The sequence below is a fragment of the Mytilus galloprovincialis genome, chromosome 3, assembly GCF_965363235.1.
Source record: "Mytilus galloprovincialis chromosome 3, xbMytGall1.hap1.1, whole genome shotgun sequence".
NCBI classification, from domain to species: domain Eukaryota; kingdom Metazoa; phylum Mollusca; class Bivalvia; order Mytilida; family Mytilidae; genus Mytilus; species Mytilus galloprovincialis.
This window is the reverse complement of record NC_134840.1, coordinates 78,203,960-78,223,882: the sequence shown is the minus strand read 5'-3', so window position 1 is coordinate 78,223,882 and position 19,923 is coordinate 78,203,960. Positions and strand designations below refer to the sequence as shown.

General features: G+C 31.9%; 1 protein-coding gene across 1 annotated transcript in view; it reads right to left on the bottom strand.

The window, feature by feature from the left end:
* LOC143069040 (uncharacterized) overlaps positions 1-18,321 on the bottom strand; it is a 71,105-nt gene extending 52,784 nt beyond the window's left edge. The window contains exons 1-19 of the mRNA XM_076243474.1: positions 18,264-18,321; positions 16,069-16,350; positions 14,662-14,823; positions 13,346-13,462; positions 13,016-13,135; positions 12,231-12,347; positions 11,382-11,498; positions 9,089-9,205; positions 8,432-8,548; positions 7,762-7,878; positions 6,954-7,090; positions 6,378-6,510; positions 5,616-5,732; positions 4,941-5,057; positions 3,919-4,055; positions 3,471-3,603; positions 2,937-3,056; positions 1,717-1,881; positions 420-536 (exon numbers count right to left, since the gene is read on the bottom strand). Of these exons, the coding sequence (XP_076099589.1) occupies positions 420-536; positions 1,717-1,881; positions 2,937-3,056; positions 3,471-3,603; positions 3,919-4,055; positions 4,941-5,057; positions 5,616-5,732; positions 6,378-6,510; positions 6,954-7,090; positions 7,762-7,878; positions 8,432-8,548; positions 9,089-9,205; positions 11,382-11,498; positions 12,231-12,347; positions 13,016-13,135; positions 13,346-13,462; positions 14,662-14,823; positions 16,069-16,350; positions 18,264-18,321 (2,500 nt within the window). The remainder of the gene's footprint in view (positions 1-419; positions 537-1,716; positions 1,882-2,936; positions 3,057-3,470; positions 3,604-3,918; positions 4,056-4,940; positions 5,058-5,615; positions 5,733-6,377; positions 6,511-6,953; positions 7,091-7,761; positions 7,879-8,431; positions 8,549-9,088; positions 9,206-11,381; positions 11,499-12,230; positions 12,348-13,015; positions 13,136-13,345; positions 13,463-14,661; positions 14,824-16,068; positions 16,351-18,263) is intronic.
* Between the last annotated feature and the right edge of the window lie 1,602 nt (positions 18,322-19,923).

The window sequence follows — 19,923 nt, the reverse complement described above, 5'->3', positions numbered from 1 at the left end:
ATATAAAAAAACAAACACGCCTACTAACCGCACATTTAATGTACAATGTCGCCATTCGGTCGCTTTTAACCAATGGTAAAACTAGAAATGTATATGAGATAACATACAGATACTTACTTTTCTTCATTAGGTCTATTTTAAAAAAATGTCTCATTGATGATCATACCGGATCTTTTTATTTATACTTTTACGATAATCAATTATCTTCTGTGTGTTTAATGTTCGATTAATGATAAAATTATGCATATAACATTTACAATATTTTCTCAACATCTCTATAGTAGAAGTACATTCAAATACAGCATGCATAAACATTCAATGATGCTGATTTGTCATATATATGTATGTGTGTAATGAGGCTGATAGTTTTTCTATATTGGCATTAAAAGCATAAATTTGTACAAAATAGAAACACTTACTCTTGGCTTTTTTACAAGATCTAACTCCGTCACCTTGGTATTTTGATTTACAGACACATTTTCCTTTTATACACTTTGCCTTTTTATGACATTTATTCCTGCACTTTGGTGTCTTGCCTACATAAAATATACAAACAAACAAAAACTGCCAAGTAAATTTCAAAACGGAAAGTCCTTGAACAATGGCAAAATCAAAACGTCGTACATTAAAATAGTAGAATCAACTTTCATAGAACTGACTTGATTTAGAATTTGAAACTAGCTGTAACTAGTTGCTAACAGAACCATTTTTCCATAAATGTGGCCGTGATCCTCAAATCATAACATATGTGATAAAGGTCACAATTATGTTTTATATCGATTATTTTTCAATGGCCTCAAGTAGAACAGGGATACACTGTAGGCTCCAAAAATACAAAAATACATGTGCATGTATCGAGTCTAAAAGCCTTGGAAAACCTAAGATAAGACTCAATTACCTCATTCCTTTCAATATAACATTTCAACGTATTTTATTTGAGTAACACGACGGGACTCTCTGGTCCAGCAGGATCAGCTAACATTTAAGAAACACCAGAGAACACTTAGTGCTTTTAAATAGTTCGCGGTGTTCATAATTTAGTGCAGTTTTTCTACTGTGTGTTTGTAACAGGTTTGTCTATTTGTCGTCTTTCATTATAAGCGAAAGCACTGTCAGTTAATCAAGTCTGAATCGAGAATATGGCCTATTTTAACCTTTAATAAAATATCTCCTTGTTAAAACATCGGTGCTTGCACATGTTGAAGATGACACACCTACGACCTTTTTTGATTCGATTTAACATCCACCTGAATGGAAAAAAATCCTTTCTTTCAAAACTGGTCGATATATTTGTCTGTTTTGCGTTTTTTTTTTTATTTCTGCCATTGTGTTGTCAGTTTCATCTCGAAATGAGGGTTTGGAGAGTCCCTTTAGTATTTTCAGCCTCTATTCTTCAATCTTCAATAATAAGTACAAAAGATTATATCGGCAGGAGTTTGACCAAAACTTATAATAGCTCTTAATGTTGGCTTATATATACAACTTCAAAAGAAAAAAAAATCATATTATACCGTTTAAATAAGAGACTAAACACAGACAGTGGTGCTCAGTAGGATGCTTATAAAACTTTCAGGTAATATTACAGATCACCTAACAAGAACAAAAAAGACATACCAAAGGAAATACCAATTGAATAAATAAGTTTCTTTTGGCCGAAATGATAAAATATCCAAAGTGATTTAAAAAATTTAATCTTTTTTCGGGAAAATGTTTTACCTTTTGCTTTCTGACAGCACCAGCAAGTCCCACAGCCTGGGTATCTTTTATTTCTGCCTTTCGTGAACTTCCGTCCATGTTTTTCACATATCGATTTTTGTCCAAATAGTTTAATTGCCAATTTGTTTGCCAGTGTATAATGATAGCATTTCCATTTTCTTGAAGCTGAAAAAAATTTCCCGTTTCTTGAAATACTGATTCTTTATAATACATTGGCAAAATACTGGTTAAGTTTATAACTGATGAAATTTCCATACAGATATATTGCGTATTTTTACAATTTTCTTATCCCAGGCATAGAATATCGTAGCTGTATTTGGCGCAACATTTTGGAATTTAGGGTCCTCAATGTTTTTCAACTCTATACTTTCTAACTATTTTTATCTGAGCGTCACAGATGAGTATTACAAAACGTGTGTCCGGCGTATTAAGTTAAATGCCTGGTACCTCTGATAACTATTTAAACAATAACAATGCTTTACAAAATTCCCTTGCATTGATGAAATTCCCATACAGACACATTGCGTATTTTTATGATTTTCTTATCCCAGGCATAGAATACCTTAGCCGTATTTGACACAACTTTTGGGAATTTAGGCTCCTCAATGCTGTTTAACTCTATACTTTCTAACTCTTTTTATCTGAGCGTCACTGATGAGTCTTACAAAACCCGTGTCTGGCGTAGTAACTTAAAAGCCTGGTACCTATGGTACTTATGGTCACTATTTGAACAATAGAAATGCTATACAAAATTCCCTTGCATTTGGATGATTATAATGAAAATAAAATATTTGGATGATTATAATTAAAATAAAATATTTGGATGTTTATAATGAAAATAAAATATTTGGATGATAATAATGAAAATAAAATATTTGACCATTAAAATGATTATAATGAAATAAAATTATCTATTTACTATTAGTTTTACACCATAGTCCTAATGGTGTTTGACCTTTTATCCATTTCAACAATAAAGAGTTATATGTCTTATCCAACTGATTGGTTGATTCGATCAAATGATACCACATACTTACAGCAAATAGATCTTTTATCGTGTCTTTTTAATTGGATATTAATGAGATCAATGATGATAAGCACAGGTAACGATATGATAATGTTTTATTAGTTTTGTTTCGAAATGTGCATTGACTACAACTCAAAAAACAAGATTTATTTATTAGTTTCAATTTGCTATGTTTAGAAATAAAAATACTTACATTTCACTTTTTTACAGGATTTAACTCCGTCGCCTTTGTATTTCGCTTTACAAACGCATTTTCCTTTTCTACACTTCGCTTTCTTATGACATTTCTGCATGCACTTAGATGTTTTGGCTACTATAATATATAATTGTTCAAATTATGAGCAACTATATTAGTTGGAATTATCATTAGATGCAGATATTTTAAGCTTATGAAGATTAAAATTGAGAATGGAAATGGCGAATATGTCAAAGACACAATAACCCGACTAAAGAGTTGACAACAGCCAAAGACCACCAAAAGACTTTCATATCATTGGGCTGGAAAAATGAACAAACACCAAAAATGCTGATAGGCGTTTCAAACAAAATCGCAATTTAGCACATACCAGTAGTAAAATAAATAACTTTAACCTTCGATTAGTTTAAAAATAAAATGAAGTAAAAATATTTCAAAAGCGTATCTATATAACGTGGCAGTTAAATAAAGATTATTATATAGTTATATGTGGTGTATAAAAAGGGGAAATATATACAAACAACTAGTTACCTGTATAAATAGAGATCCTCCATGTACCTCCACATATCTGTCGTTTATTTCCTGCGCATGGCGTTTTGCAATCACTTTCCTTTTGTTTTCTGTCTTTTCGTAAAACATTTCCACAAAAGCACTCGAATCCATACTATAAAAAGAATATTAGTTGTATTATAAGTATCTCCTTGTCAGTAACATAGACCAATGATATATAACGTAGTGCAAAAATTTGTAACATAATAAACGGTGGAGATTTTTTTTTCGATAACATCATATGTATTATTTTAAATATAAAATGGAAAACATTTTACGAGTATAAAATCCTTATACATGTACAGTAAGCAAAAAAGACCATGTTTTTATGGAAGGTGATCTGAAGTACATTTTAACAACAACATGTACGTAAGAATCTACCGTATTTCAAATATTCATAAACATAAGCCTCTAACTTTCATTGCCTTACCTCAACACCTGCGTACTTGAATCCTTTTTTACCACAAAACTGTTGGCATTTTTGAACTGTCATTCTTTTGTCTTTTAATACTTTTTTGGATAATATTCTTTTGCTGTCATCTTGATAGCAACCAATATATAGTGATCCTTTAAAAAATTGGGGGGAAACTATAGATCGAATGTTGTCAAGATATTAAATACTAAAATACTGTTTATGTGTAATCATTTAAAGATGTTATTACATACATGAACGGTGTATCTCCCTCATGCAAAGCTCTGATTCCTTTCACGGATTTGGCTATACTTTTTTGACCTTTTGGATTATAGCTCTTCATCTTTTATATAAGCTTTTGATTTTAAATATTTTGGCCACGAGCATCACTGAAGAGACGTGTATTGTCGAAATGCGAATCTGGTGCAGGAAAATTGGTACCGTTTATGTTATTCAACAATTGTTGATCAATTTTTAAAAAGTTTTCTTGATCGTCCACGTACCAACTTAAATTTCTAGGGAGAAGGTAAAATTTTGTCGCCATCTTTGTATTTATAAATCAAAAAAGTATGAGCAAATCAAATAAATAAGTTAGAAGTTCTTCGTAAATTTATAAGATATATCATTTCGGAGACTATATATAATTACTTTTAATTGTATAGCACGATACATATAGCTGCATACATCCATCTCAATTGATCTCTTGTGAATATTTGTCTCGTTTATATTTATACCGCATATTCTTATTTGAATATGTTTGTAGATGTTAAGCATGGTTGGAGGTTTTTTGTTCGATTCCGTGCTATGTGGTACAGATAACGTTTGCCGGAGTTTTTTTTTTTTTTGGGGGGGGGGGGGGGGGGTATTTCTATAGTTGAAGTTAATTGAATAACAATAACAGTTAAAAGAAAAAACATAAAAGGCTTGTGATTTGTCACATTTTTTGTTAGTGATGATGGTTGTGTTTTTATTACGTTGGTTTTTTTTTACATTGACATTGACATTTAAGTGTAAACTGTGTACAAAATAAAACTACATACGTTTGGTTTTTTTACAAGATCGAACTCCGTCACCTTGGTATTTGCCTTTACAGACGCATTTTCCCTTTATACATCTGGCTTTCTTATGACATTTACTCCTGCACTTGGAAGTCTGAACTGCAAAACGGTATACAGAATGATTGTAACTACTCTGCTGATATAGTTAGTATCTTATATATATTTATCGTAAATTGAAACAGTCTACTAAAAATCGACTTTTGTCGATCAATGAAAATGATAAGTCAGTCCCAATGATTACTGGAATATAGATAACATGTTAAGTAGGAACTCAAATAATATAGAAGTACATCCTTTTGTTTTTGTAAAGGATATCACTCTGTCGCCTTGATGATTGACTTACCAGAACGCTTATAAATTTCCTGTTTACAAAACTATGATTTTTTCGAAATAATAAGGATTTTCTAATCCAAAGCAAAGATTACTTTAGCCGTATTTGGCAAAACTTTTCGGAATTTGTGATTCCACAATGCTCTTCAACTTTGTACTTGTTTGACTTTATAACTTTATGATCTGAGTGGCACTTGTGCGTCTTGAGTAGACGAAACGCGCGTCTAGCGTTATAAACTATTATCATGGTATCGTTGATAACTATAAATTAATGATGTTATTGGGTAGATCTAACAGTTATTGAAATCTTAATTATGATTAAATTACCTTTGACCTTTTTACAAGATCTAACTCCGTCGCCTTTGTATTTGCTTTTACAGACGCATTTTCCATTTATACATCTGGCTTTCTTATGACATTTACTCCTGCACTTGGAAGTCTGAACTGCAAAACGGTATAAAGTATGATTGTTACTTCTTTTCTGATAAAATTAGTATCTTATTTATGTTTATCGTAAATTGTAACAGTCTACTCAACAATGACTTTTGTCGATCAATAAGTCCGTCCACATGATCACTGGAATATAGATGACATGTTAAGCAGGAACTCGAATAATATAAAAGCACGTTCCTTTGTTTTTTGTAAAGGATATAACTCCGTCGCCTTGATAATTGACTTTACAGAACGTATATAAATATCCTGTTTACAAAACTTTGAATTTTTTGATAAACAAAGGATTTTCTTCCCCCAGCCATAGATTACCTTAGACGTACTTGGCAAAACTTATCGGAGTTTGGGTGGTCAATGCTCCTCAACTATGTACTTGTTTATAAAATGTTAAGATGTATTTATCGTATATGTGTTATAATAGTGCCGTGTTTACTGGTAATTTAGTTTCAAAATGTCGAACCTGTTTTCAAAAGTACTTATGAAGTTGTAGATAGTTATCCTTCGATTAGCTTAAAATTGAAATGAACTTAGAATATTTCAAAAGCGTATCTAGCGTGGCTATAAAAAAAATATCATCAACTCATTATATAGTAATATGTGGTGTAGAAAAAGGAGAAATCTATACAAACAACATGTTACCTGTATAAATAGAGATCCTCCATGTACCTCCACATATCTGTCGTTTATTTCCTGCGCATGGCGTTTTGCAATCACTTTCCTTTCGTTTTCTGTCTTTTCGTAAAACATTTCCACAAAAGCACTCGACTCCATACTATAAAAAGAATATTAGTTGTATTATAAGTGTCTCATTGTCAGTAACATAGACCAATCCTATACAACTTAGTGCAAAAATGTGTTACCTAATAAGGAAAATTCCAAACGGACATTTACTTATTAAATGGCAAAAATCAAAGGATCGAACACATCAAAACATCAAAACTGGTAAACAACTAATTTTTCTTACTCTTTACGGGTATTTCCTTATGATGAAAACGGTGGAGAAAATCTAGACATTTGTTGTAATACAACATATGTCCTAAATTAAATAAAACATGGAACATAATTTACGAGTCTAGAATCCTTATAATTGTACAGTAAAGCAAATAGGATCATGTTTTTATTGAAGGTGGCATGAAGTACAATTGAACAACTACGTAGGAATTTACCGTTTTTTAAATATTCATAAACATAAGCCTCTAACTTTCATTGGCTTACCTCAACACCTGCGTACTTGAATCCTTTTTTACCACAAAACTGTTGGCATTTTTGAACTGTCATTCTTTTGTCTTTTAATACTTTTTTGGATAATATTCTTTTGCTGTCATCTTGATAGCAACCAATATATATTGATCCTTTAAAAAATTAGAGGGAAAAACTATATATTGAATATTTTCAAGATATTCTATACTAATTACCTATTTCGATTATGTGTAATTATTTCAAGATGTTATAACATACATGAACGCTTCAACAATTGTTGATCAATTTTTAAAAAGTTTTCTTTATCGTCCACGTACCACTTAAATTCCAAGGGAGAAGGTACAATAAGGGCAATTTTATCGCCCCCTTTGTATTTAAAAATCAAAAAGTATGAGCAAATCAAATAAATAACGTTCTTCGTATATTTATAAGACATATCATTTCGGAGACTATTTATAATTATTTCTAATCATATAGCACGAGACATATAGCTGCCTACATCCATCTCAATTGGTCCCTTGTGAATCTTTGTCTCGTTAATATTTATCCCGCATATTCTTATTTGAATATGTTTGTGCATGGTTTGAGCTTTTGTGTTCGATTCCGTGCTTATGTGATACAAATAATGGTTGCCGGAGTTTTAGGGCATTTCTAAAGTTGAACTAAATTGAATAACAGTAACAGTTAAAAGAAAAAACATATAAGGCTTGCGATGTGTCATATATTGTGTTAGTGATGTTGGTTGTATTTTTTTACGTTGTATTTTTTTTTAAATTTAAATTGAAATTTAAGTATAAACTGTGTACAGAATAAAACTACATACGTTTGACTTTTTTACAAGATCTAACTCCGTCACCTTGGTATTTGCCTTTACAGACACATTTTCCCTTTAAACATCTGGCTTTCTTGTGACATTTACTCCTGCACTTGGACGTCTGAGCTGCAAAACGGTATAATGTATGGTTGTTACTACCTTGCTGATGTAGTAATTAGTATCTTATATATTTTTATCGTAAATTGTAACAGTCTTCTCAACATCGACTTTTGTCGATCAATAAGTCAGTCCCAATGATCACTGGAATATAGATAACATGTAAAGTAGGAACTCGAATAATATAAAAGTACATCCCTTTGTTTTTGTAAAAGATATCACTCTGTCGCCTTGATGATTGACTTAACAGAACGCTTATAAATTTCCTGTTTACAAAACTATGATTTTTTCGAAATAATAAGGATTTTCTAATCCCAGGCATAGATTACCTTAGCCGTATTTGGCAAAACTTTTTTGAACTTTTGGTTCCACAATGCTCTTCAACTTTGTACTTGTTAAGCTTTATAACTGTTTTGATCTGAGAGGTACTTATGAGTCTTATGTAGATGAAGCGCGCGTCTTGCGTATTAAATTATAATCCTGGTACCTTTGATAACTATTAATGAATGATGTTATTGGGTAGGTCTAACAGTTATTGAAATCTTAATTATGATTATATTACCTTTGACCTTTTTACAAGATCTAACTCCGTCACCTTGGTATTTGCCTTTACAGACGCATTTTCCCTTTATACATCTGGCTTTCTTATGACATTTTCTCTTGCACTTGGAAGTTTGAACTGCAAAACGGTATAAAGTATGATTGTAACTACTTTTCTGATATAGTTAATAGTTTATCTATGTTTATCGTAAATTGTAACAGTACACTCAACATCGACTTTTGTCGATCAATTAGTCAGTCACTGGAATATAGATAACATCATAAGTATGAACTCGAATAATATGAAAGTACATCCCTTTGTCTTCTGTAAAGAATATAACTTCGTCGCCATGATAATTGACTTAACATAATGCATATAAATTTTCCGTTTAAAAACTTTGAATTTTTCGAAAAACTAAGGATTTTCTTACCCCAGGCATAGATTACCGTAGCCGTATTTTGCACAACCTTTCCGAATTTTGGGTCCTCAATGCTCTTCAACTTTGTACTTGTTGGGCTTGATAACATTTATGATCTGTGCGTCACTGATGAGTCTTATAAAGACGAAACGCGTATCTGGCGTCTTAAATCAAAATCATGGTACCTTTGATAACTATTATTGAATGATGTTACTGGCGATATCTAGCAGTTATTGAAATCTTAATAACGATTAAATTACCTTTGACCTTTTTACAGGATCTAACTCCGTCGCCTTTGTATTTGCCCTTACAGACGCATTTTCCCTTTATACATCTGGCTTTCTTATGACATTTTCTCCTGCAGATGGAAGTCTGAACTGCAAAACGGTATAAAGTATGATTGTAACTACGTTTCTGATATAGTTAGCATCTATCTATGTTTATCGTAAATTGTAACAGTCGACTCAACATCGACTTTTGTCGATCAATAAGTCAGTCCCCATGATCACTTTAATATAGATAACATGTTAAGTTGAAACTCGAATAATATAAAAGTACATCCCTTTGTCTTTTTATAAAGGATATAACTCCGTCGCCTTGTAAATTGACTTAACAGAACGGATATAAAATTCCTGTTTACAAAAATTTGAATTTTTCGAAAAACTCAGGATTTTTTTTCCCAAACATAGATTACGCACGCCGTGCTTGGCACACCTTTTTGAAATCTTGGATCCTCAATTGTCTTCAACATGTTAAGTAGGAACTCGAATGATATAAAAGTACATCCCTTTGCCTTTTGTAGGGTATATACCTCCGTCACCTTGATAATTGATTTATCATTTAGGGACCTTCTATAGCTGACTATGCGGTATGGCGTTTGCTCATTGTTGAAGGCCGTACTGTGACTTATAGTTGTTAATTTCTGTGTCATTTTGGTCTCTTGTAGACAGTTCTCTTAAGCAATCATACCACATCTTCATTTTTTATATTGACAGAACGCATATATATATCCTGTTTACAAAGCTTTGAATTTTTCGAAAAACTTAAGATTTTCATATCCCAGGCATAGATTACCTTCGCCGTATTTGTCACAACTTTTTAGAATTTTGGGTCCTCAATGCTCTTTAACTTTGTACATTTTTGACTTTATAAGTATTTTGATCTAAGCGTCACTGATAAGTCTCAGTGGCGGATTTACCGGGGGGCACAGGGGGCATTTGCCCCCCCCCCCCCCCCCCGCCCAGTTCAGGTCACCAAAAAAAAATCTAACATAATTTTATAGCTATTGAATCTTCTTATCCAGAGCGGAAATTAATCTCAGCTTGATTTGACTTCTTAAACTGGCCGTTATGTAATTAATACCAGCGTCCACATGTGTGATTTATGACAAATTATCGGTGGGTGTGTAAATATTGACACCTGTGTGTAATGTCTGTTTTCAAAAGCTTTTATGTAAAATACATTTACATGTTGATTCGAATAGCACGATTTTTTATTGGTTTATAATTACGATTACCAGGTGAAACTTCTGATGTTTTTTTTTTTTTTTTTTTTAAATAGGTACAAATATATGTTTGAAGTCGATAAGGATGGCATAAGCATTTATATTTGGGTATCTCTTCATTCCAAAATACAGTACTCACAAATAAAATTTCTTCTTCTTCAATTTCAAAACTCGTTTTGAGAATTCATTCAGCAAACAAATTAAACTATTTTTTTAATACCATATAAGATTTGGTTTTTTTTTAAACGGCATGTCATATTTCTTTCCCCTCTTATTTTCATGGAAAATTAACAATTTGTTTTACCCCTCCCCCTTTTCACCAGGTCCAGGAAAAATGAATTGATATTTTCTAATAAATAATCATTTATAAATGCTATTTTATTTCCATAAGATCTACTTTAAAACAGAATCTGGGACTTATACAGCCCAAGCATACAGTTATATTTGTTTATTTTTCTTGTTTCAATTACGGTACCATATGTACGTACATGTACAAGGAAATGAAAAGGTCACCATATATAAGGATATGAAGGTGTTTTACAGAGATAAGAATTCTGTGCAAAAAAGTAAGCCTGGAAGGGAGGCCAAAAAGTATAGATAAAAGAAGGTAGAGGCGATGAAATATAATGAAAATATTGATTGATTGTTGGTTGTTTAATTAAAGTCCAGTGGCAAATATTTGATGCATGTTTAGGACGAATATAAAAAAGATCAATAATAAAGTATAAAGTGAAATAGTTATAAAAAAAATAGAAAACGATGATGTGACCCCCCCCCCCCCCCCACAAAAAAAACCCAAAAAAAAAAACAACTAAACAAACCCACCCACACTCGCATATAAACATGTATACATCTCTAAAAAAATATATAAATTTTGGTTTCATGGTGGCCCCCAGGAATCGAGGTTCTGGATCCGCCCCTAAGTCTTATGTAGACGAAACGCGCGTCTAGCGTATTACATGATAACCTGGTACCTTTATTAACTATTATTGAATGATGTTATTTGGTAGATCTGACAGTTATTGCAATTTTAATTATAATTAAATTACCTTTGACTTTTTTACAAGATCTAACTCCGTCGCCTTTATATTTGCCTTTACAGACACATTTTCCCCGTATACATCTGGCTTTCTTATGACATTTTCTCCTACACTTGGGTGTCTGGACTGCAAAAATGACAATTTATCGAAATTTAAGGTTAAATGGTTGTTATTGTATTTCTGAGAATGATTAATTCTTAATTCATGTTTACCATACATTTCAACGATCTGCTCAAAATCTAGTTAATTTGTCGATGACAAAGTGATTAACTAAGGGAAGGTTGAATACAAAACATGTTACACATATAAAATACAAGTACGTACAGACCGTGGCATTTTGTACAAGATCTTACTTTGTCCCACTGATATCATGTTTCACAGAAGCATAACCTATTTATAATATCCTGCTTAACAGACGCCTATTACCTATTCATAAATTCTGATATTTTATGATTTTGATGTCTTCCCCAACATAACACAATTTTACAAATTACGAGGTACTTAAATTGTTGTAATTTCTTTGCTGGCACTCAGAAACGTTTTTGTTTTATTATGACACTGAAGTTTAATGATCGGCTGGACAACTACTTTTGCTGCAGACTAGTCATTTATACCGACAAGTCAGTAATACGTTAAGACGCTAAATAACGCGGGAATATCTAGCCTTTTGGCATGAAAACTCAAAACCCTATTTAAAATATGATTGGAGTAAAATACACATCGAAACCTACTGCTCGAAACACAAGAGTTGTAGACTATTGTGTCTGAAGATACACATCTAAGACCACCAGCTACGTATACAGTCACTATAATTCTAGTAGGTAAAAGTTATTGAAATCTTAATTATGATTATATTACCTTTGACTTTTTTACAAGATCTAACTCCATCGCCTTTGTAATTGCCTTTACAGACACATTTTCCCTTCATACATCTGGCTTTCTTATGACATTTTCTCCTGCACTTGGGAGTCTGGACTGTAAAATGGACAATTTATCGAAATATAAGGTTAAGCGATTGTAATTTCATTTAAGGATGACTGTAATATTTTTTCTGTCTATGAAGAAATAACATAAAAAATTTGGTGCACACTGAATAACGCGCGTAGCGGTTTATTTAACAGTGTGCACCACATTTTTTATGTTATTTTGAATAGACAGAAAAAATATTACAGTCATTTCTTATAATTTAATTCTAAATTCCATTTTAAACCGTAGAAAACCATGAAAAAACGTTGATGACGTCACGGTCACATGACTAAATTATGTTTATGGGCTGATAACAAAATAGCGTCAGCCAATCAAAAGACGCGTTACATCCAAAATAAATTATTTCTAAATATTCTAGAAATTATAAATTCATAATTTATTTTTACAATACATTTCAACGATCATCTGCTCAAAATGTAGTTAGTTTGTCTATTACAAAGTAAGTACTTAGGTAAAGTTGAATACAAGACATGAATATATACAAGTGCATATCGTGGCCTTTTATACAAGATCTTACTTCGTCTCACTGATATCCTGTTTCACACAAGCATTTTCTATTCATACACTTAGCTCTTCAACGCAGCGAGAAAATTCCGCACGCGGAAGTGGTCCTCAAGTGGCCCATAAAAAAAAGTATATAGTCTAAATTTGCAAACCTTTGATGTTTGTGCAAGATCTTATTCCATCGCCCTTGTATCCTGATTTACAAATACATTTTCCTCTTATACACTTGGCTTGTCTGTGACATCTTCGCAAGCATTTGGGTGTCTTCTTAACTACAAATAAGACAATTGTTTTAATTGTGAGGTAGTGGAATAATTATAATTTCATTAATATTATTTGTGACTATTCATTTTTAATTGACCATGAATTTTGAAGATCTACTCGACAAATGCTCTTGCTGTTGATTATAGTCATTCCAAATAAAAAGGTTAATAAGAAAAAAAATAAGTATAATGATTTATATATACTATACATGTGCGTACCTTTGATGTTTGTGCAAGATCTAATTCCATCACCTCTGTATCCGGATTTACAGACGCATTTTCCTCTTATACACTTGGCTTGTCTATGACATTTTCTCAAACATTTTGGTGTCTTGTCTACAAAAAGAACAAGCGTTCGAATCATGAGATATAAGTGTTGTGGTTTCATTTCTGGCATTGATGAATATCTCATGTATGTTTACAATGACTATTAACGATGAATAAGTCAGTCCTTATAAAAAAAATTTAATAAAAACATATCAAACAAAAACTTGGATGATACGAAATGACATGTATTTGACTTTTGTCCGTCGTTTTTCTGCGGTTTACATGTTAAAATGAACTACCGAGTATTATACCATTTAATTAGTATGCGTTTCTCTGTGCTAAGTGTTCTTGTGTTTTTTTGTACTGTATTCCTATCTCATGTTTGCAATATTTTGTAACATTGCCATATAAGTGCGAGGTTTAGCTAGCCATAACACCAGGTTCAATCCACCATTGTGTTCCTTTATGTCTTATACATTGTCAGGAATATAGCAGTTGTTAGCAAATAGTCCGTTTTTATGGATATTGTCGTTTGCTTTTGTCGCACTTCAGTGTTTCTGTTGTTCCGTTGTTTTCCTCTCATAGTTAATTTGTTACCATCGTTTTTAGTTAGTAACCCGGATTTGTTTCTTTTCAATTGATTTTTACCTTAAAAAAGCGGTATACTACTATTGCCTTTTACTTTTTTTACAACAATATACTTCGTAGCCTCGGTTTCCCGCTTCACAGACGCATGCAAATTGTCTATGACATTTATTCATTTCAATTTAATAAATGAATATGCACTGTACTCGTTGTAGTTTCTTTGTTGATACTGAGAAACGTTGTTTTTCTATTGTTTAATTCTAACTCTGATGTACAAAATCGGATCGACGACTAGTTTTGACTGACGAATTTAATCAGTCATAATAAATAATAGAGTTAAGATATCAAAATGCTGATTTTGAGTTTTCCTCAAGTTAGATTTTATGGGAATTTTTTCTGTGTATATAAAGGGCATAATGCTATAGATTAGAACTAAAACATTTTCTGTTCCAATTAGTTTGAGGTTAAATCTTAGTTTGACTGGACTAAAAGGGATATCGTAATTCATAAGTCGAAATTATACTAACAATGCTAAGGCAAAAAACGAAAATTACAAAAAGGCAAATAACTTATATATAACACAACATAGAAAACTGAAGCTTTGCAACCCACAGAAAAAAAGACAGAAAATGAATTAACAATAACATCTTAATAGTTATAATATATAGTAATGATATACATACTTTTCTTGTTTTTACAAGATCTAACTCCATCGCCTTGGTATCGTGGTTTGCATACGCATTTTCCATTTATACACTTGGCTTTTTTATGACATTTTGTCCTGCACTTGGGCTTCCTGGGCTTCCTAGGCTTCCTGGACTTCCTGGGCTTCTTGGACTTTATGCCTGCAAAATTGGCAATCGCTCTAACAATGAGTAATGTATTGGCTATTTTTTATGGCTGAGACATTGATGAATATTAATAGTATAATTAATACTGCTTTTACGTGTATAATTTTGGTAAAAAAAGCGTTTGATGTACAATTGATTTTGGTTAATATTTTCCATTACATACATTTTTCTTGCAATATGGAATAAAACAATTACTGTCTTTTGTTTCGGTAAATTGTATACAATAACTGTCTTTTGATGAGGTAAATATGTAGTTTTATTGACTTTTGAAAAACTGATATTCACTGAGGCCAAGTCAATTAAACCACATATTTACCGAAACAAAAGACGACATTAATTGTTTTATTCCATATTCCGAGAGAAATGTATGTAATGGCACTTTTTTACCAAAACCAATTGCACAGCAAACGTTTTGTATCAAATTATGCACGGAAAGCAAACCACGGTTAGCGCGGTAAATATACTTTTTCCGCAAACGAATATGCTTATTTATTTAAAATCCAATTATATAGAAGAACCTACTAAAATTTTATCAATTGATATGGAATAAGTGGTTTAATGAGATAAAGAACCACTTATTCGGGTCCGGTTCGAAAGAACATGCCAGAAAGTACTACTAGTATATATTTGAAACAAAATAGTTCCTACGTAAAGCTGTCAGTTTGTCAATATGTTCAATATTAGCCATGACAGGATTTGGTCTGAAGAAGAAGGCTTGAGGACATAAAAATCACCGTATGATCCTTGTTAAAAGTGTCTTTTAGATATCAAACAATATATGAAACAAAAGAAGAGGAAGGCATATTTTGCCTGTTGTTAAGATCAGAAGTATTGTTTTCTGTACTACAAAGTTTCCGGGAACCAGTACGATTTGAAAATGACTGACATTGTGCATACTTCAGCGCAAGTCAGGATAGGTTATATTTATGGCATGAAATAACACTTTATTTAATTGACAAAAAACAATGGCTGCTTGAAATTGCAGACTTCAACATAAAAAGAAATGATAATTTTAAAACAAAGTAATTCAGATCCACCAAAAAAGAATACCGTTAAAAGTAAGAAATTTACACTAGACTTTAAACGTTTTTACATAATTGCATATACGGAATAATATAACTGATATTATAGTGCCAGATTCAAGGCTTACTGTTGCTATTTCACTGTTCATGAGTGATTTACATTGTGATTTCAATTTTAAAACATAGTCATGACATCAATATATAATCACAAACATACCTTTACAGGAATAGGAAACAGTGACGTATTTGTATGTCCCGGGACAAGGATCACCATACAGCCCGTTATTTGCAGAAACAGTGCATGATTTTCGCCCATTACAATTCTTCCTTGAGATGCCCAGCGGTTTATTCGTAGAACATCGAGTTGTTTTTATGTTTGGGTGTTTGCATGTTCTTTTATTAGATCTACCATACGTTGCCTGCTTAATCTTGATAACTTGGTTCGATGGACATGACAATGTTGTTTTGGAGTTTTCGCAAATTACTTTCCTTTTGCTCTCTGGAAATAGAAATATTGGCATACATGTAGAAAATGGAAATGTTACGATTATTTTGTTTGGTGCATTTGCTGTCGAATGACTCATACCGTATTTATTCAAATTTGATATACTTAAAACTAAAAAAGTAACAATAGTTCCATGGAAACCAATACGCATGTCATGAATCTTAGGGGAATTCAAATTTCGTTCTATTCCTGACGACACAACATCCAATAAAGTACCGACAGGAACAACGAAGAACGAACTCATTCGATGGCCATGCGACACCGTTATAATCATAAATAAAACATTCGCATTGAATATATCAATGAACTCTACGGTCTTCCTGTTGCTTGTTTCTTGTTCAAATCATGGTACATGCTATGGGGTTGCATTATTGACTTATACAATACAATAGTATACATAAACGCTGTATGTTGGCTTATTTTGTCATATTTGAACCAAAGTTACCGCTTTTCTAAATGAAACAAAATCGTGTTTTAATTGCTTGTCTAAATATAACCACCATATAGCACGTCAATTATCAGATTAAAGAGAGCACACTTATAAATGAAAGGATTTTCCATTTGTTTTATATAACACAATGCCACTGCATGCGAACGAGGTATCACCGATTTTATGACTCGTTGTGCAAGTAGCATTTCTGTGCTGGGTTTGCGTTCAATATCGTAGCGACTACATAGGTTTACGACGATTTCTGACTTTTGATTGTGTAGTAAGCCTAGCTGCTATATATGATACTCGTTCAGTAGACAAAAATCTACGTAGAAATACGTAGCCGCTACGATATTGAACGCAACATAGATATGAAGCCTCAATTTTGTAAACATTCTGTTCAATTTAGAAACCATGCGAGTTATAAGTTGTTTTTTTTTTGTCCCTTCGCAAAAACTGATTGGCCAGCATCGATACAAATGGCTTGTTTTATGGATAGAAAAATCCTCATTTGTGAAGCTACAACGCTGAATCAGTTTTAAAAAATCGATAACTGAACTACTAGTATCTTGATTGGTTAAATCCGTAATCCGATGGTACAAATCTGAATATGTATTATTTAAATGATAACAGTACTTTTGCAGAGGAATACAATGGCCGTGGGACATTAGCGCCAATTTCTAAAATTTTCATTCATTCATTTCCGCCGATTTCATCTTTTTAATTTTCGCCGATTTTATGTTTGCTCCTAATTGCATTTACAGTTTTTCATAGATGAGTAAATACTGGCCATACATATCGAAAGGTCAGTACAAATAATCGAGAGAAAGGTATACTTATTTATCGCACTTGCAAAACGCCGCATACAATGTACTATAAATTGAAAACTTGATCAGTGGAGCGAGACAAAAAGGAATTGTCAACAAAACCCAAACTCTGTAGATGTATCTCAAACTAGTATATTTTATATATTTCGTATTTTCTACGTCGATACATAATACTATATTTGACTTTGTATAAACATAAAAACAATTTCAAACTTGTATATAATACAAAAATGATATTATTTGAAAAAAAAACTATTGAATTGCAATTATGACGAGCTGTCTTAAAAAATCTGCATATATGTAATTTGTATCTAAATGTATTCTGCTCGACTTTAAATCAATACCTTTGACTGAGAACACCAACCCCCATTTCAGAACAATGAAAAATCAATCAAATTAAGGAGAAACATGAGTAAAGAAAATGATAATTTAAATTCAGCATTTAGGTAGGATGGTTATTGATTTATGCAACATTTCTCTACCGATGTTCAAACGCATACACCCTCTTCTAAATTAGATAAGATTAGGTGTAAGTGCACAAATTTTTTTAAATTATTTATTTTTAAAGGGAATTAACTCTAACAACAAATCAAATGCCTGAAACTCTGGCACTTGATATTTCACGTAACGCTTTTAAAAATTCATCTTACCAACTGTCTGTATGACTATAACAAGCAACAGGAGGAAAACTCCGTGTCGTGCCGCCATGACTCCGGCCGTTTGAGTGTCATGTGATTCGACGTTGCTTATGTACCCCTAATAAGCCCACGTGTGAACAAGTACATTGATCCGAAATATTGATGAATTCGGGTACGTATCTGTCAATCTAAGTCAATATTATATATTGTCCTTCCAATTTCAAAAAGGTTTCAAAAGAATTGGTGAAACAGGTTGTGCTGTTTACGCAGTAAAAATTAAATAAATCTGACAATAATTACACTTAAAGATTTTTGATTGTATCAAAATTTGAAAAATAGTTTTTATGTATATTTTTTTTAATATGTTATACAAAATTATCAGCAAATTAAATAAAGTAACATGAGTTGGTACAGGTTACTATGATTGTATCTTCTAGTAGGTTATAGGCTATCTATATTAAAATGCTACTTTGTCAATCCGTCAATAGCAATTGAAACATACATCTCAAGTACCGTCTCATATATCTGACATTATCATTATTTATTGTAAACCACTATAAGGCAATTGTTTCCAAAAATTGCATCTCCTTGTGTTGGATACGTAACACATGTTTTAATTGTGTTATATACAATTATATTTCAAATAACTGGCATTGTACACCGACGCATGTTGAATTAAAATTTTGTATTGCTTCGGTTTTGTTCGAAAAAATACTTTTACGAATTTACACATGTAGAAAAAGGCATACTGAAAAATTCTAATAAGTCTTAGTTTGATAATACTTTTAAAAAATGAAAATCCAAACAGTTTCTCAAAATTGAAGACTTAATTTTATTAATCTTTAAAATCTGTATGAAATGGATGCTTGTGATTCATTCATTGTGTATTGAAAAACAGACATTCATGTCTGTGTCATTTTGGTCTCTTGTGGACAGTTGTCTCATTGGCAATCATACCACATCTTCTTTTTTTTTTTATATTTGTTGGTATTTTTTACTCTTAAAATAATCAAAACGAGGAAACATGATTTGAAAAGAATTGAATATGGTGCTGATTCTGACGTTTGGAGCAGGGAAAAAATCACTTAACAAAAGTCAATTCAGAAGTAATCATGTTCTTAAGAACATTCATTCTGTATTCAAATGGCTCTGATCTTACAATGCATGCTTTTAAAAACCGCTTGCTCTTATGCGTTTTTGTTGTCTTTCATTTTTGTTAAGATAAATCCAAGCTTTTTACATTGTAGGTTTCCCACGGTGATATAAACAAAGGGAAATTGAGATTCGGACGAAGCATCGGAAAAACAATTGCATTGTTGTTATTCAATGTTAGATTGTGATCGTCCTGAATATGTTTTTAAAATATTACTAGACTGCGTTTAAATCAACTAGATAAAAAAATATTGTGTTTTATGGAAATAAAAAGACAAAGTCCTATATTATATAATATATGTTGAGTTGATATGACGCTAGAAAAAAGTAGAATGACAAAAATACAGTACTCCAACTTCCAAGGAAAATTCAAAACGGAAAGTCCGTAATCAAATGGCAAAATAAAAAAAACCTAAATCACTTTAGACAATTAGATATCAACTGGCATATTCATAAATTGTTTCAGGCATTTTCTTGTGTAGAAAATTTAGGATTAAACCTGGTTTTATAGCTAGCTAAA